This window comes from Rhinopithecus roxellana, chromosome 13 (genome assembly GCF_007565055.1).
Source record: "Rhinopithecus roxellana isolate Shanxi Qingling chromosome 13, ASM756505v1, whole genome shotgun sequence".
Taxonomy (NCBI): Eukaryota; Metazoa; Chordata; class Mammalia; order Primates; family Cercopithecidae; genus Rhinopithecus; species Rhinopithecus roxellana.
In genome coordinates, this window is record NC_044561.1 from 77,161,983 (window position 1) to 77,181,126 (window position 19,144).

At 43.9% G+C, this 19,144-nt stretch overlaps 1 protein-coding gene across 1 annotated transcript; it reads right to left on the bottom strand.

The window, feature by feature from the left end:
• Window positions 1-4,685: 4,685 nt before the first annotated feature.
• On the bottom strand, window positions 4,686-8,302 carry LOC104653652 (cystatin 9 like). The gene is made up of 3 exons (XM_010352699.2): window positions 8,063-8,302; window positions 5,720-5,833; window positions 4,686-4,775 (listed from the first exon to the last, which is right to left on the bottom strand). The coding sequence occupies exons 1-3, from the start codon at window positions 8,300-8,302 to the stop codon at window positions 4,686-4,688; spliced, it is 444 nt and encodes a 147-aa protein (XP_010351001.2).
• Window positions 8,303-19,144: the final 10,842 nt, after the last annotated feature.

The following is a 19,144-nucleotide window of genomic DNA, read 5'->3' on the forward strand; positions in this document are numbered from 1 at the left end:
CACAGTTTACAACCTTTAATGTGTATATACCTTAACACAGGGGTCCCCAACCCCTGGGCTGCAGACCGGTACCGGTCTGTGGCCTTTCAGGAACCAGGTTACACAGCAGGAGGTGAGCAGTGGCTGAGCAAGCATCACCACCTGAGCTTTGCCTTCTGTCAGGTCAGCAGTGGCATTAGATTCTCACAGGAGTGTGAACTGCACATAAGAGGGATCTAGGTTGTATGCTCCTTATGAGAATCTAACTAATGCCTGGTGACCTGGAGTGGAACAATTTCTTTTTTTTTTGAGACGGAGTCTCACTCTGTCACCCGGGCTGAAGTACAATGGCTGGATCTCAGCTCACTGCAAGCTCCGCCTCCTGGGTTTACACCATTCTCCTGCCTCAGCCTCCTGAGTAGCTGGGACTACAGGCACCCACCACCTCACCCGCCTAGTTTTTTGTATATTTTTAGTAGAGACAGGGTTTCACAGTGTTAGCCAGGATGGTCTCGATCTCCTGACCTCGTGATCCACCTGTCTCAGCCTCCCAAAGTGCTGGGATTACAGGCTTGAGCCACCGTGCCCAGCTGGAATGGAACAATTTCATACCAAAACCATCCCCTGCTCCCTACCCCCGCAGTCCATGGAGGAATTGTCTCCTATGAAACTGGTCCCTGGTGCCAAAAAGTTTGGGGACCACTGCCTTAACAAATCATTGTAGCTACTATTATTTAAAAGAGTTTTGTCCTAAAATCTTCATACTAAAGGTATAAGAGATTTGCAAATTACCATTATAGTATTAGAGTATTCTGAATTTCAGTATGTACTTAGTTTCACTAGGGAGATTTTTATTTTCATATATTAATATGCTACCAATGAGTATTGTTTTGTTTTCTTTCAGCTAAAAGACTGTTCTTTAGCTTTTTTTTTTTTTTTTTTTGGACGGAGTCTTACTCTTGAGCGATCCTGGCTCACTGCAACCTCCACTTCTGCCTCCTGGGTTCAAGCAATTCTCCTGCCTCAGCCTCCAGAGTAGATGGGATTACAGGCACCCACTAACATGCCAGGCTAATTTTTGTATTTCAGTACCATCTTGGCCAGGCCAGTCTCAAGCTCCTGACCTCATTATCCACCCACCTAGCTCTCCCAAAATGCTGGGATTACAGGTGTGAGCCACCACACCGGGCCAGCATTTCTTTTAAAGTAGGTCTGTTGGTGATGAACTTCCACAGTTTAATTTGCCTGGGAAAATTCTTATTTGTTCTTCATTTCTGAAGGACAGATTTGTTAGTTATAGTATTATTGGTTGCCAATTAAAAAATTATTTCAGTTTATTTAATGTATAACTCAGCTTTGTCCTGACTTTTAAGGTCTCTGCTGAGAAATCAAAGGATAATTTTATGAAGATGCTCTTGTATGTGACAAGTTGATTTTTTCTTGATGCTTTCAAAATTCTCTTTGCCTTTGGCAATTGAAAATTGTATTATAATGCATTGCTAAAAATCACTTTGTATTTAATTTATTTAGGGTTATTTGGGCTTCCTGAATCTCTATGTTAATTTCTAGCTCCGGATTTGAAAAATTTTCTGCCATTATTTACTTAAAGATGATTCCTGCCTCTTCCTTTTCTGTGTTCCTCTGGGACACTTGTATTGCATTCATTGGTTTTCTTGATAGTTTTCTATAACTCCTGTAGGATTTATTTACTGTTTTTGTGCTTTTTGGTTTTCTCTCACAGGGTAATTTCAAATAACCTGGTCTTAATATCACTGATCCTTTCTTCTGGTTAATCAAGTCTACTGTTGAAGTTATTTGAAGAAATTTTTCAGTTTAGTTAATTGTGTCTTTAGCTCCAGAATTTGTGTGGTTCTTTTCTATGGTTTCTCTCTTTTTTGATCTTATAATTTTGTCTGTGTACATTTTTACTGATTTTTTATGTGTATTTTGATATTATCTTGTAGCTCACTGAACATTGAAATATAATTACTTTGAATTTTTTGTCAGACATTTGTAAATCTCCGTTTTTTAGGGTAACTTACTGGTGCTTTATTTTTATGGTAGTGTCATGTTTCCCTGATTGTTTGTAATCCCTATGGCCATGTGTTGGTGACTGTGCATTTCAAGTAGGCACTTGTTCCAATAAATATAGACTGACTTTGACAGGAAAAACCCGTCACCAATCATCTTGTCCAGAATTCTGGACAGGCATCTGGCATGGTCCATGGTAAGCTTGTTGCTGGAGTTCTCGGGCAGGCTTGCCTGGGGCTTGGTTCTATAGGGTTGGGCCTGCAGCCTGGGTTCACCAGGATTGACCTGTTGATTGGGTCTACAATGATGGTTCTATAGCTTTTCTCCATGTGGTTGGGCAGGAAGCCTGAATTAAGTGGGCAAGCCTGAATCCTGGGTCCACAGAGGCTGACTTGGCACAGAGGAAGTCCTGAGTCTGTGTCTGGAGTGTCCAGCCAGGTACTGGGATGGGCGTGGTGTCTGTGATGGAACTGGAGCCTGAATGTATAGATTCTAGCTAGCCCTGGAGAAATCCAAGAGCCAGCATCCATGGCTGTAGGCCTGGGTCCTCAGTTTTCAGAGGCTGTCCTGGAGACTGAGTGCACAGGAGTGGTTCTTGAGCCTTGGTCCACAGGGAAAGCTTGTGCAGGAGTCTACTGGTGTGGTTCTGGACCCAGGTACACTGAAACATGTCTTGATCTTGGGACTGGAGCCTGGCATTCTGGGAACCAGCCTGGGTCCTGGGGCAGTGTAATGCATTTGAGTCCTAGAACCTGGGTCTGCAAGGTCTGGTCTGGAGCATAGGGCTACAGAAGCCAGACTGGAGGCTGGATGTGTGCATGCTGGCCTGGAGGTTAGATTCGTGAGGACTGGCTTGGAGCCTGGGGCACAGGACCGGGTTCGGATCTGGGGTCATCCTGAAGGCTAAATGTGTGGGTACAGGCCTGGGTCCTAGGGCTGTGTGGGCAGGCCTGGAAACTGGGTGTGCAAGGAAATCCTAGAACCTGGGTTTGCAGAGGTTGGACTGGCAGTGGCAACTTTTGAGATAGTCCTGATCTTTGGGTTTACTGGAGCACAGGATCACAGGGGATAGTCTTGAGTATATGAAGGCTTGTATGCTCAGTCTTCTGGTGCTGACCTGAAGTCAAGGGTTTTAGTAAATGGAAAGGTGCTGAGTTAGACCTGAAGACTAACTCTGAGGAGCCAGCCTGGAGCCTGTATCCATAGGAGCTAGCCTAATGCTGGGATTGGCCTGAAACCTGGGACCACAATAGCTGTCTTGGTGTTGGGGTGGGGCTGTAGCCTTGGATCATGGTGCCTACCTGAAGATTGGGGTCCTGTGGGACTTCCTAGCACTGGTTTTACTGTGGTAGGTGCAGTGTTGAAGTCTGAGGCAAAGTTCAATACTCCCTCAGCTTCCTTCACATAGAGTATGTTTCTGTTCACAGTGTATAGCCTGGAGTAAGAAGAAGGGTTATGTGGGTTGTATAAAACTCTCCTTACTGCTCACTTCAATATTTTATTCTTATTTCTGTGCTATCCAAGTGTTACGATCTATTGCTTGGTTTGATGAGCTCCTGTGAGGGTATTTTATTTATAGGTAGGTTCAAATTGAGGTATTCATGAAGGGATGAATGTGGAAAATTTCTATTCTGCCATCTTGTTGACATCACTCCATGGATTTTTGTTATAATAAACATTGTGAAAATGTCCCAAGTAATTGAACTTGAAAAGCAGGCAATTTAATTCCTGTATTCCTGAAAGTTTTCTGTCTACCTAGGCTGGTTCAGAAGTTAAGCAGTTAGTTAATCCTTTGCTAAGTACAAAGTCCTCTCACTCCCTTCCTACCTCTCCCATGCATCTACACATCCCGTACTGGAAAATCCCTCCCCTCTGGGGGAAAGTAGCTTGGTCTTGATTTCTTTCTTGAACAAATCCTATACCTTTATGTCTTATGTATCTTCCATTCTACTTGATGCTGCTCTTTCATGTTTCTTAGGTTATTATCTAGGTTCATGAACCCCTGTGGATTTGTGAGAATGCAGACTTATTTTCCAAAGGCGGGTAGGCCCTGAGGTTCAACACTTCTAAGAGATTTTCCAAAGATGCTGCTGCTGCCTCACACATCAGGACCACTTTACGAGGGTGAGCCTGGAAGTCTTTCTTCCACCCACCAACCTGCCATGGATCAGGAAAGGCATGTGAGCCACACTTCAAGAGCAGAGGCCACAAGACCAGGGGAGCCCAAGGCCACGTCTGAGCTCATCCAAGCACATGAGGTGCCTGAGAGGAGAGAGTCATTGCACCTCTGGCCACATGGGTTATTGGCTGTGAGCCCTGAGACAGCAGCTCACATGTATCACTTGTGCCACCTGGAGCTGGCTCAGGAGTCCATCTACCCAGATCATACTTGTTTGCCCTGCTGAGAGTAACTCCATCAAACATGCAGCCCCTTTTATCAAGAACTATAGCACACAAAGTTTCTTAGCATGCTGATGTTTAATGATCTATACTACATGATTAGGCTCAAGATGTGTGGATTTTCTAAAACGCTGGTCTAAGATCTCAAGCAAGTGCAAAATAGGAAAGCAAACAAGTACAAAGCTGCTCAGCCACTGAAGAGTCGTCAGGAGAGAAATGCTGATGTCCACGGCATGTGGGAGTAGCACATGGCCAGAACTGTGAGTAGGTTTCACTTAGTGGAATCCCTCCAAGCAGGTCTTGTTCAGGAGGCTGAAGTATGTCCTCCATGGCCTGGTGCTGATGGTGAAGAAGCAGGTGAAAGTCTGAGAGAACAAGCACAGGAAGGGACAATGGATCAGGGAGGCTCAGGAAGCTCCTGGCTCAAGCTCTGAACAATGGCTTCCTCTCCACATTGCCCTTTCCCAGGTCAAGCAGTGGGAAGACGGGCTCTGGCCATCAGGTGCTGCCCCCAAGCCTGAGTCCTGGGCTGTTCTGGAGGTTTGAGCTGAACTGCAGCTCTCTTCTGACCCAGGGGCAGTCGTGCCATGTGTCCCACTCCCTAGCAGTGGCCCTCAGGGGAACCCCGGGCTGTCCTGGTGTGATCCCTGCACCCAAGAGCAGCAGGAGAATGTGTTGTCCCAGTGGAAGCAGTTCCCAGATTTAAACAATTAGCTACCTATTTGTTAATATTACAGTAAAGGAGTTGATTAAGCATAGGAAGGGTTTTCCCAGAGCCAGGCTTTACTTGGAGCTTGTCCCCTAGAGCAGGTGCTGCAGCTCAGAAGGGCTCTGGCCAGGGCCTGGGGGGAGGGTAGTGGGGCTCCTTCTCGGCCTCCACCACTCTTGGGTCTAGGGGAGGGTAGGGACACCCTGAGAACTGCATCCACAGACAGAGGTGATGTCAGATACCAGGTTCTTCCAGAAGGCAGGGGAGGAAGAGCAGAGAAGGGATAGCTTCTTACTGGACCCAAGAGACTGGGAGCCCAGGGGGAAAGAGGAGTCTGAAGGCCAATGTCCCCTGGATGCAGGCAGCTGCAGTGGCATGATAGGGCAGAGTTGAGAAACTCAGATTGGCCAGGAGCCTGCAAGTGGACCCCTGGCTGCCTGCCTCTCTGCGCTCCCCACTAAGGCACAAGGCGGGCAGCCTGGTAGAGGCTGCTGTGGGCTCACTCCTCTAAGTCTCTTTGCCAGCCGCACCCGTGCCCACACCACACCCTATATGGTATCCACAGCAGTGCCCAGGAAGGAAGCTGGTGTCTTTTCTTATGTTGTTCAGCTCTGGACTCTCTTGAAAAGAGCAGTTGTCAATGTCATCTTCAAAATTCCCACACCTAGTTCTCCCCAGCAGTAGCTCCATTGAGAATACGGTCTTGGACTCCACCTATTGCACACAGAGAGATTAATGTGATCACACCCTCCTTGTTGCCCCTAAGTAGCTGCTGGTGAAGATGTCATTTGTGTGGGAGAAGTCCCAACACTCTTCTCCATTAGGGAGCTCGTCCATGGGCCTGGCGTCAGGAGATCTTCCTTAGATTGGGGAGTTAAGAGCAAAAAGCGGATGGGCATGGTGGCCCCAGGGCAGACACAGGCTGAGTCATAACCCATGAATGTATCCCTGTTTCCTGATGCACTTCCCAGTCTCCCATGGTGAGATCCCAGCTTCAGTCTCAGTCAGTGTCTGAACCTGCAGCTGCATTTCCAGAGGATGGAGCTATGTCCCTGGGGAGGGTGTTGGCGCTCCAAGAGCTTTCAGGGTAACCTCAGCCCTGGGACAGAGGGAGCCTCATCTACAGTGTGTCGTCAAATCTTCCCTGACCTCCAGGAAAAAAAAAAAAAAAAAGGCAAGAATGCCACCCAGCACTCCCACTACACACAGGCACACATCCTTGGGAAAATGGCTTCAAGAAACACCATCTGGGGTCGGGCATGGTGGCTCACATCTGTAATCTCAACACTTTTGGAAGCCGGGGCGGGTGGATCACGAGGTCAGGAGTTCGTGACCAGCCTGGCAAACATGGTGAAACCCCATCTCTCCTAAAAATACAAAAGTTAACTGGGCATGGTAACAGGTGCCTGTAATCCCAGCTACTCAGGAGGGAGGCTGAGGCAGGAGAATCCTTTGAACTCGAGAGGCAGAGGTTGCAGTGAGCTGAGATCGTACAATTGCACTCCAGCCTGGTTGACAGTGTGAGACTCCATCTCAGAAAGAAGAAAAAAAAAAAAAAAAAAAAAAAAAGAAAAGAAAAGAAAAAAAGAGAAGAGAAGAGAAGAAGGAAAGGAGACACCATCTGCCCTATTGCAAAGTGTACCTTGCTCTTCTTCTCACTCCATTCAGTTTCACTTCATTCCATCTCCTTTCTCCCTATCTGTCCATTTCCCCAACTCCAAAACTGACTCTGGAATTGTCACATCCAACAGCCCACGTGGCAGACTCCAGCCCAGAGAGCAGGGGTCGGAGAATCAGCCAGGGCCTTGCACAGGGTCTTTCCAGAGGCTTAAGCTCAGTGCAGGGTTGGGGTCCTTTTGCTCTTCTTGCAGCATTTCAATAATGAGGGAGAAAGAGCATTTTTGCCTCTCCACCCAACTAGAAGTCCTCTACTTAGCTGGGCACGGTGGCTTATGCCTGTAATCCCAGCACTTTGGGAGGCCAAGGCAGGTGGATCACGAGGTCAGGAATTCAAGACCAGCCTGACCAACATAGTGAAACCCTGTCTCTACTAAAAGTACAAATATTAGCCGGGCATGTAGCGGGTGCCTGTAATCCCAGCTATTCAGGAGGCTGAGGCAGGAGAATCACTTGAATCTGGGAGGTGGATCTTGCAGTGAGCGGAGATGGCGCCACTGCACTCCAGCCCTAGCGACAGAGCTAGACTCCATCTCAAACAAAACAAAACAAAACAAAACAAAACAAAACAAAAAAAACTCCTCTTCTTGGTGACTATTTTCATTGTTCATGCCTGCAGCACAGATAAACAGTGCATTCCTGATTGCATTCCGTAGTGACTTCATTAAAAGGAGAACATTTAGGATTAAGACCTGTGGTCTGAGGAAGAGTGTAAAACAACCTTCAGTTTGTTAAGTGCAGACACACCAAGGAGCCCAGAGATGGTGGAAATCAGTAAAGAGGAACTGACCACCCAGTGGTCTTTCAGGACTGGTAGGGGTTTCTAATAAGCAATAGCTTCTGAACCCTTACTGTTTTCTTTTTAAATTTTTATTTTTAAATTATCTCTTTTTTATTACATTTTTGGAAATATTTCTCAATTTCTCTCTATTCACATTTCCTGTTCAGCCCTTTTCCTTATTCTGTATCTTCATTGTCTTGGTAGTCCTCATTTTAGAGTCATTCTTCAGTTAAATAATGTCATAAAAAGATGGAGATTAAACAATATGTTTTGCACGAGAGTCGATTAGCATCAAATTATTTAAAATTTCTAACTTAGATGTTTTCAAAATCAAAAATTAACTAAACTACCTTGTATTTTCTTAAGTATGGACTACAATTGGTGAACAAGACTCTTCAATAAGACCCTCCGCTCCCACCCCACTCCCATTTTTCACTGAGCAGCATATATCAGATGCCAGGGCAGGAGGGTATGTGGTCACCAACCTGCTCCTTCCAGGAATTCAAGATTTGCACCAGTCTGTAGGCATAATGGTCCTTGCTCTGTTGGTTGAATGTGTGCACGGCAAACTCCACTGTGGCAGGGAGGTAACGAGCCATGACATTGTATTCGTCACAGTCCCTTTGCTCGTGGAAATGCCAGGCATGGATCAGCAGGAGCTGGAAGCCTAAGAGAAGCAGCAGCAGCACCCAGGGCAGAGCTCCCGTCCATGGCAGGCCCAGCATGGTGCTGACTGTAGGCACCCCTGCCTTTGCTCTTCCCAGCCCCTGTGCCCACAGGCGTTAACTGAACAGAGACCCAGGCCTTAATCTCATCTGCTCAGACAGCCCTGTGGGACGAACTTGTCTCACCCCACACTGGCGACCGACAGGCACTCCTACAGGACGGGAAGGGCAGGATCCTGGATTAAAGGGAGGCAGCTCTGGATGCGGAGTCACTCATCTAGGCCATCCTTCTGCCCTATACTCTCAAGGCCAGTGCAAGCCACAGGCAGGAGAGGAGCTACCCTCTGCACTAGCTTTGAAAGCTGCTTCTTCAGAACCCACAGGTTCTGGGTGTCCTCAGGAGACTGGTGTCCTTGGATGATTCTGTCTTCGCCTCCCACAGCGAACTGAGATAAGACCTGTGGACATCTCGGCTCTCACTCTCCCCTCCTTCATCCAGTCAAAGAGTGGTTCTCCATTGTTCAGAAAAATAACTAAGATATCAGTTTGTTCTTTTGTTGTATAATACCTCAGCAGTTGTACTCTGTGAACCAAGGGAAAAAAATGAAAAAAAAAAAAAAAAAAAAGGCGATTTTTATCAACCATTTTGACCTGGGATGGACAATAAGTATTGTGAGAAAAGGGCAGAAAAGACAGAGATCCAAGTCCTGAGGCCCCAGCCTGGTCATGCCCAGCCCAGCCCTGCTTGCATTTCTCTGCCTTGTCAGCCCTGGTTCCAGCTGAGCCAGACCCAAGGTTTCCACAGGGCCCACCGCCCTACATCTGCAGCCCCACCACACACACTCATGTCTTATCAGACGGGAATACCATTCTAGACCATATTTTTAAACACTTCCCTGGGAGATCACATGTTTCTGCCTCAATGAGATAGAGGTTGGACCATTCTTCCGCCCCTTGATCATTTTTGTCTCCATCTGATTATCCTTCTTGGTGTTCTAGAGTGAGATATTTCGCCAGCACTTGGGTGATACTAGGTGGTCACTTTTAATCAATTTCCTGGCAATAACTAATCTGAAAGAGGAAATAATATTTCGTGGGTATAAGAATGAATACTAAATAGTGCAGGACAGGTGAAGTATGCAAAAGTGAGAGCTTTGAGTTTGACTGAGAAGACTATGGCTGCGCGATATAGGCAAGAACCTCGCATTGTTGCCAGATAACAGAATAGAAAGTTCAGTCCCAAGTCAGGGAGACTGATTCTATAAAACCTGCTCTGACTGTGTCCCAAACCATGTTCCCAGAGCATAGCAGGACCAGGCCCTGGGAGAGCGTCACTGTATCTGTCCACACTAGCACAGCACTGGCCAGGTCAAGAAAGCTACAGGTGAAGAGAGTCATGCTGCCTGATCCAACACCGGGGTGGTCTTGAGTGTCTCCTCACAGGAGACCCCACTCATCACACACAGAAGATAGTAGCTAGTGGGTGGGGAGCTGCTGTCCAGAAGCCATATGCCACCTGCATCTTAATCCTCTGCCTCAACTCCAGGAAGCGGGTGACACAGAGTAGGTGAAACCTGTATCCTGATTGGCAATGATCACAGGTGAAATCTGGCTCTACTGCGTTGTTTTTTTTTTAAGTTTTTATTTATTTATTTATTTATTTATTTTGGAGTCTCACTCTGTTGCCCAGGCTTGAGTGCGGTGGTGTGATCTTGGCTCACTGCTGCAACCTCTGCCTCCCGGGTTCAAGAGAATCTCCTGCCTCAGCCTCCTGAGTAGCTGAGATTACAGGCGTGTTCCACCACACCTGGCTAATTCCTTGTATTTTTAGTAGAGATGGGGTTTTGCCATGTAGCCCAAGCTGGTCTCGAACTCTCCTGGCCTCAAGTGATCCTCCGACCTCAGCCTCCTAGCATGCTGGGATTACAGGCGTGAGCCACTATGTTGGCCCCTATTGCGTTGTTGAAATGTCACTGGTCTGGATCACATCTAGCTGACCCATTCTCCTCATATTTATTTAACCATGGCAAACAAACAGCTCAATCACACAACTGTTTGCAAAATTATTTGTGAGCTCTACTGGGTTGTGAAAGATTTTCACATGAGAAAGATTTTCAACCAAACACAACTCACAAGTCAAGGGATGCATAACACAAGATTCACACTTTGTTTTTCACTTGGTAAAGTCTTGCTTATAATTGTGAAGCAGAAGCCAGCACTACAGGATTCCTTACCACTGCATCAGTTACACAGGAATGAAAGCTTCTGATGGGTTCCCTAAAAACTGAGATTGGAAAATGACATAATGACAACAAAAATAATGGTGCAAGTTGACACAGTTGTAGCTCATAGATGTGCCTTTGGTCTTTTCAAAAACAAGAGACAGGTCAAGAAAGACCTCAGGTGGCCCCGAGCTTGCCTCTCTGCCTGACTTTCAACCTCAGTGCAAGCAAAAATCCATGACCAGGACCAAGGTGTGGGTGGCCTACGCATTGAAGGTGTGCCCCAATACACACACCGAGTGGGCTAGCTGTGGAAGGGTGTTGTTGTCACAGTTGTTTAGTGACTTTCACCACATTGACAAGTAACGCACTCTTCACAGAAATAGTTTAGAAAAGTCACTACACAAAGACACAACTACAATCCATAGTAAGCAGCAACAAATCTTAAGGAGAAAGCAGACTCAGACTCCTGGAGTTGCCACAATTTAACATTTTTCCAAAAAAATTATAAGGCATACAAAGGGACAGGAAAGTAAGTCCCATTCAGTCTTCTTTGTGGTGCATTGGCTTTTTAGCTTGATGTAATCCTGTTTGTTTATTTTTGTATTTTGTTTTATTTTTATTTTGTTTGTTTATTTTTGTTTCGTTTTTGTTATTTACTATGCTTTTGAATCCTTACCCAAAAAGTCTTTGCCCACACCAGTGTCCTGAAATGTTTTCCCAATGCTTTCTTCTAGAAGTTTCATCATTTCAAGGCTTAAATTTAAGCATTCCATCAATTTTTGTGTTTGTTTTAATATATATAGTGAAAGGTGGGGGTCTAGCTTCACTTTTCTGCATATGATTATCCAGTTTTTTCAGCAGCATTTATTGAAGACACTGTTCCTTTTCCAACGGGTTTTCTTGGCATCTTTGTTGAAAATGAGTTGGCTGTGAACATGTGGATTTATTTTTGGGTTCTCTATTCTGTTCCATTGATCTATGTGTCTGTTTTTATGCCAGTGCCATGCTGTTTGGTTACTGTAGTATTGTACTACAATTTGAAGACAGGTATATTTTGATGTCCCGTGCCTTGTTATTTTTGCTAAGGATTGCCCTGGCTATTTGAGGTCTTTTGTGGCACTATAGATACTTTCAGATATTTCTGTCCTTTTCTGTGAAGAATGTCATTGATATTTTGAATAAGGATTGCATTGAAATTGTAGATAGCTTTGGTTAGTATTGACATTTTGACAACATTAATTCTTTCAATTTATGAGCATAAATATCTTTCTATTTTTTAATTTTCTCTTCCACTTATTTCATTAATGCTTTATAGATTTTTGTAGACATCTTTTACTTCTTGAGGTAAATTTATTTCTAATTATTTTACATTTTTGTAGCTATTGTAAATTTGATTGCATTCTTGATTTCCTTTTCAGTTCGTTGTTGGTATATGTCAGTGCTACTGATCTTTGTACGTTGACTTTGTGTTTTTAGCAGTTCTCACAGTTTTTTGATGACGTCTTTAGCTTTTCCTAAATATCATAACATGTCATCTGTGAACAAGAATAATTTGAATCTTCCTTTCCAATGCGGATACCCATTATTTCTTTCTCTTGCCTAATTGCTCTGGTCAGGACTTTGAGTACTACATTGAATAAAAGCGGTGGAGGTCTTGTTCCAGATATTAAAGGAAAGAAACCATATATAACAAACCCACAGCCTTTATTTTGGCCTTCGTTTCGAGGTATGCTCCTTTAAGCTTGTTGTGTTGAGAGCTTTTATCATGAAAAGATGTAGAATTTGGGGGCGGAGCAAGATGGCCGAATAGGAGCAGCTCCAGTCTCCAACTCCCAGCGCGAGCGACACAGAAGACCGGTGATTTCTGCATTTTCAACTGAGGTACTGGGGTCATCTCACTAGGGAGTGCCGGACAATCGGTGCTGGTCAGCTGCTGCAGCCTGACCAGCGAGAGCTGAAGCAGGGCGAGGCATCGCCTCACCTGGAAGCGCAAGGGGGAAGGGGATCCGTTTTCCTAGCCAGGGGAACTGAGACACACAACACCTGGAAAATCGGGTAACTCCCACCCCAATACTGCGCTGTAAGCATACAGGCACACCAGGAGAATATATCCCAATCCTGGCCGGGAGGGTCCCACGCCCACGAAGCCTCCCTCACTGCTAACACAGCAGTCTGCCGCGATCTATCCGCAAGGCAGCAGCGAGGCTGGGGGAGGGGCGCCCGCCATTGCTGAGGCTTAAGTAGGTAAACAAAGCCGCTGGGAAGCTTGAACTGGGTGGAGCTCACAGCAGCTCAAGGAAGCCTGCCTGTCTCTGTAGTCTCCACCTCTGGGGACAGCGCATAGCTGAAGACCAACAGGGGAAGTAGCGGGAGCCGGTGCAGACGCGAACGACTCCGTCTGACAGCATTGGTGAGAGCCGTGGATCTCCCAACGCGGAGGTTGAGATCTGAGAACGGACAGACTGCCTGCTCAGGTGTGTCCCTGACCCCTGAGTAGCCTAGCTGGGACAAATCCCCCACTAGGGGCAGTCTGACACCCCACACCTCACAGGGTGGAGTACACCCCTGAGAGGAAACTTCCAAAGGAAGAATCAGACAGGTACACTCGCTGTTCAGCAATATTCTATCTTCGGCAACCTCTGCTGCTGATACCCAGGCAAACAGGGTCTGAAGTGGACCTCAAGCAATCTCCAACAGACAAACAGACAGTCCTTCTGACTGTCAGAAGGAAAACTATCAAACAGGAAGGACACCTATACCAAAACCCCATCAGTACGTCACCACCATCAAAGACCAGAGACAGATAAAACCACAAAGATGGGGAAGAAGCAGGGCAGAAAAGCTGGAAATTCAAAAAATAAGAGCGCATCTCCCCCTGCGAAGGAGCGCAGCCCATCGCCAGCAACGGATCAAAGCTGGTCAGAGAATGACTTGGACGAGAGGAGAGAAGAAGGCTTCAGTCCATCAAACTTATCAGAGCTAAAGGAGGAATTACGTACCCAGCGCAAAGAAACTAAACATCTTGAAAAAAGAGTGGAAGAATTGACAGCTAGACTAATTAATGCAGAGAAGATCATAAACGAAATGACAGAGATGAAAACCATGACACGAGAAATAGGTGACAAATGCACAAGCTTCAGTAACCGACTCGATCAACTGGAAGAAAGAGTATCAGCGATTGAAGATCAAATGAATGAAATGAAGCGAGAAGAGAAACCAAAAGAAAAAAGAAGAAAAAGAAATGAGCAAAGCCTGCAAGAAGTATGGGATTACGTAAAAAGACCAAATCTACGTCTGATTGGGGTGCCTGAAAGTGAGGGCGAAAATGGAACCAAGTTGGAAAACACTCTTCAGGATATCATCCAGGAGAACTTCCCCAACCTAGTAGGGCAGGCCAACATTCAAATTCAGGAAATACAGAGAACGCCACAAAGATACTCCTCCAGAAGAGCAACTCCAAGACACATCATTGCCAGATGCACCAAAGTTGAAATGAAGGAAAAAATCTTAAGGGCAGCCAGAGAGAAAGGTCGGGTTACCCACAAAGGGAAGCCCATCAGACTAACAGCAGATCTCTCGGCAGAAACTCTACAAGCCAGAAGAGAGTGGGGGCCAATATTCAACGTTCTTAAAGAAAAGAATTTTCAACCCAGAATTTCATATCCAGCCAAACTAAGTTTCATAAGTGAAGGAGAAATAAAATCCTTTACAGATAAGCAAATGCTTAGAGATTTTGTCACCACCAGGCCTGCCTTACAAGAGACCCTGAAGGAAGCCCTGAACATGGAAAGGAACAACCGGTACCAGCCATCACAAAAACATGCCAAAATGTAAAGACCATCGAGGCTAGGAAGAAACTGCATCGACTAACGAGCAAAATAACCAGTTAATATCATAATGGCAGGATCAAGTTCACACATAACAATATTAACCTTAAATGTTAATGGACTAAATGCTCCAATTAAAAGACACAGACTGGCAAACTGGATAAAGAGTCAAGACCCATCAGTCTGCTGTATTCAGGAGACCCATCTCACATGCAGAGACATACATAGGCTCAAAATAAAGGGATGGAGGAAGATCTACCAAGCAAATGGAGAACAAAAAAAAGCAGGGGTTGCAATCCTTGTCTCTGATAAAACAGACTTTAAACCATCAAAGATCAAAAGAGACAAAGAAGGCCATTACATAATGGTAAAGGGATCAATTCAACAGGAAGAGCTAACTCTCCTAAATATATATGCACCCAATACAGGAGCACCCAGATTCATAAAGCAAGTCCTTAGAGACTTACAAAGAGACTTAGACTCCCATACAATAATAATGGGAGACTTCAACACTCCGCTGTCAACATTAGACAGATCAACGAGACAGAAAGTTAACAAGGATATCCAGGAATTGAACTCATCTCTGCACCAAGCAGACCTAATAGACATCTATAGAACTCTCCACCCCAAATCAACAGAATATACATTCTTCTCAGCACCACATCGCACTTATTCCAAAATTGACCACATAATTGGAAGTAAAGCACTCCTCAGCAAATGTAAAAGAACAGAAATTATAACAAACTGTCTCTCAGACCACAGTGCAATCAAACTAGAACTCAGGACTAAGAAACTCAATCAAAACCGCTCAACTACATGGAAACTGAACAACCTGCTCCTGAATGACTACTGGGTACATAACGAAATGAAAGCGGAAATAAAGATGTTCTTTGAAACCAATGAGAACAAAGATACAACATACCAGAATCTCTGGGACACATTTAAAGCAGTGTGTAGAGGGAAATTTATAGCACTAAATGCCCACAAGAGAAAGCAGGAAAGATCTAAAATTGACACTCTAACATCACAATTAAAAGAACTAGAGAGGCAAGAGCAAACACATTCAAAAGCTAGCAGAAGGCAAGAAATAACTAAGATCAGAGCCGAACTGAAGGAGATAGAGACACAAAAAACCCTCCAAAAAATCAATGAATCCAGGAGTTGGTTTTTTGAAAACATCAACAAAATTGACAGACCGCTAGCAAGGCTAATAAAGAAGAAAAGAGAGAGGAATCAAATAGATGCAATAAAAAATGATAAAGGGGATATCATCACTGACCCCACAGAAATACAAACTACCATCAGAGAATACTATAAACGCCTCTGTGCAAATCAACTAGAAAATCTAGAAGAAATGGATAAATTCCTGGACACTTACACTATCCCAAGGCTAAACCAGGAAGAAGTTGAATCCCTGAATAGACCAATAGCAGGCTCTGAAATTGAGGCAACAATTAATAGCCTACCCACCAAAAAAAGTCCAGGACCAGATGGATTCACAGCTGAATTCTACCAGAGGTACAAGGAGGAGCTGGTACGATTCCTTCTGAAACGATTCCAATCAATAGAAAAAGAGGGAATCCTCCCTAACTCATTTTATGAGGCCAACATCATCCTGATACCAAAGCCTGGCAGAGACACATCAAAAAAAGAGAATTTTAGACCAATATCCCTGATGAACATTGATGCAAAAATTCTCAATAAAATACTGGCAAACCGGATTCAGCAGCACATCAAAAAGCTTATCCACCATGATCAAGTGGGCTTCATCCCTGGGATGCAAGGCTGGTTCAACATTCGCAAATCAATAAACGTAATCCAGCATATAAACAGAACCAAAGACAAGAACCACATGATTGTCTCAATAGATGCAGAAAAGGCTTTTGACAAAATTCAACAGCCCTTCATGCTAAAAACGCTCAATAAATTCGGTATTGATGGAACGTACCTCAAAATAATAAGAGCTATTTATGACAAACCCACAGCTAATATCATACTGAATGGGCAAAAACTGGAAAAATTCCCTTTGAAAACTGGCACAAGACAGGGATGCCCTCTCTCACCACTCCTATTCAACATAGTGTTGGAAGTTCTGGCTAGGGCAATCAGGCAAGAGAAAGAAATCAAGGGTATTCAGTTAGGAAAGGAAGAAGTCAAATTGTCCCTGTTTGCAGATGACATGATTGTATATTTAGAAAACCCCATCGTCTCAGCCCAAAATCTCCTTAAGCTGATAAGCAACTTCAGCAAAGTCTCAGGATACAAAATTAATGTGCAAAAATCACAAGCATTCTTATACACCAGTAACAGACAAGCAGAGAGCCAAATCAGGAATGAACTTCCATTCACAATTGCTTCAAAGAGAATAAAATACCTAGGAATCCAGCTTACAAGGGATGTAAAGGACCTCTTCAAGGAGAACTACAAACCACTGCTCAGTGAAACAAAAGAGGACACAAACAAATGGAAGAACATACCATGCTCATGGATAGGAAGAATCAATATCGTGAAAATGGCCATACTCCCCAAGGTTATTTATAGATTCAATGCCATCCCCATCAAGCTACCAATGAGTTTCTTCACAGAATTGGAAAAAACTGCTTTAAAGTTCATATGGAACCAAAAAAGGGCCCGCATTGCCAAGACAATCCTAAGTCAAAAGGACAAAGCTGGAGGCGTCACGCTACCTGACTTCAAACTATACTACAAGGCTACAGTCACCAAAACAGCATGGTACTGGTACCAAAACAGAGATATAGATCAATGGAACAGAACAGAGTCCTCAGAAATAATACCACACATCTACAGCCATCTGATCTTTGACAAACCTGAGAGAAACAAGAAATGGGGAAAGGATTCCCTATTTAATAAATGGTGCTGGGAAAATTGGCTAGCCATAAGTAGAAAGCTGAAACTGGATCCTTTCCTTACCCCTTATACGAAGATTAATTCAAGATGGATTAGAGACTTAAATGTTAGACCTAATACCATAAAAACCCTAGAAGAAAATCTAGGTAGTACCATTCAGGACATAGGCATGGGCAAGGACTTCATGTCTAAAACACCAAAAGCAACGGCAGCAAAAGCAAACATTGACAAATGGGATCTCATTAAACTAAAGAGCTTTTGCACAGCAAAAGAAACTACCATCAGAGTGAACAGGCAACCTACAGAATGGGAGAAAATTTTTGCAACCTACTCATCTGACAAAGGGCTAATATCCAGAATCTACAAAGAACTCAAACAAATATACGAGAAAAAAACAAACAACCCCATCAAAAAGTGGGGAAAGGATATGAACAGACATTTCTCAAAAGAAGATATTCATACAGCCAACAGACACATGAAAAAATGCTCATCATCACTCGCCATCAGAGAAATGCAAATCAAAACCACAATGAGATACCATCTCACACCAGTTAGAATGGCAATCATTAAGAAGTCAGGAAACAACAGGTGTTGGAGAGGATGTGGAGAAATAGGAACACTTTTACACTGTTGGTGGGATTGTAAACTAGTTCAACCGTTATGGAAAACAGTATGGCAATTCCTCAAGGATCTAGAACTAGATGTACCTTATGACCCAGCCATCCCACTACTGGGTATATACCCAAAGGATTATAAATTATTCTACTACAAAGACACATGCACACGTTGGTTTATTGCGGCACTATTCACAATAGCAAAGACTTGGAATCAACCCAAATGTCCATCTGTGACAGACTGGATTAAGAAAATGTGGCACATATACACCATGGAATACTATGCAGCCATAAAAAAGGATGAGTTTGCGTCCTTTGTAGGGACATGGATGCAGCTGGAAACCATCATTCTTAGCAAACTATCACAAGAAGAGAAAACCAAACACCGCATGTTCTCACTCATAGGTGGGAACTGAACAATGAGATCACTTGGACTCGGGAAGGGGAACATCACGCACTGGGGCCTATCATGGGGAGGGGGGAGGGGGGAGGGGGGAGGAGGGAGGGCTTGCATTGGGGAGTTATACAAGATATAAATGATGAATTGATGGGTGCTGACGAGTTGATGGGTGCAGCACACCAACATGGCACAAGTATACATATGTAACAAACCTGCACGTTATGCACATGTACCCTAGAACTTAAAGTATAATAAAAAAAAAAAAAAAAAAAGATGTAGAATTTTGTCTAATGTTTTTTCAGCATCTATTGAAATGACCTATGGTTTTTGTCTTTGATTTTGTTAATGTAATATGTCATATTTATTAATTTGCATACGTTGACCCATCCTTGCATCTCTGGAGTGGATCCCATTTAGTCATGGTGAATGATTTTTTTTATGTATTGTTGTATTTTCATTTGCTAGTACTTTTTTGAGGATTTTTTGCTAATGTGTTCAGTAGGGGTATTAGCCTGTAGGATTTTGTTGTTCTTATTGTGCCCTTAACTGGTTTTGGTATCAGAGTAATGTTGTCTTTGTAGAAAGAGCTTGGAAGTATTCTGTTCTTTTTTATTTTCTGAAATAGTTTGAATAGAATTGACAGTACTTTTTTACATGTTTGGTAGAATTTAGCAGTGAAGCTCTCAGGCCCTAGGCTTTCTTTGATGGGAAACTTTTTAGTACTGCTTTGATCTTATTACTTGTTGTTGATCTGTTTAGGTTTTCTATTTTTTCTTGATTCTTCTTGGTATGTTATAAGTATCCAGGAATGTATTCACTTCCCCTAGGTTTTCCTCATTTTTTGCTGTATATTTGTTCATAATAGTCTCTAACGATCCTTTATATTTATATATTATCAGTTGTTATGTCTCTGTTTTTGTTTTTGATTATATTTATTTGAGTCTTCTTTTTTCCTTACTCTAGATAAA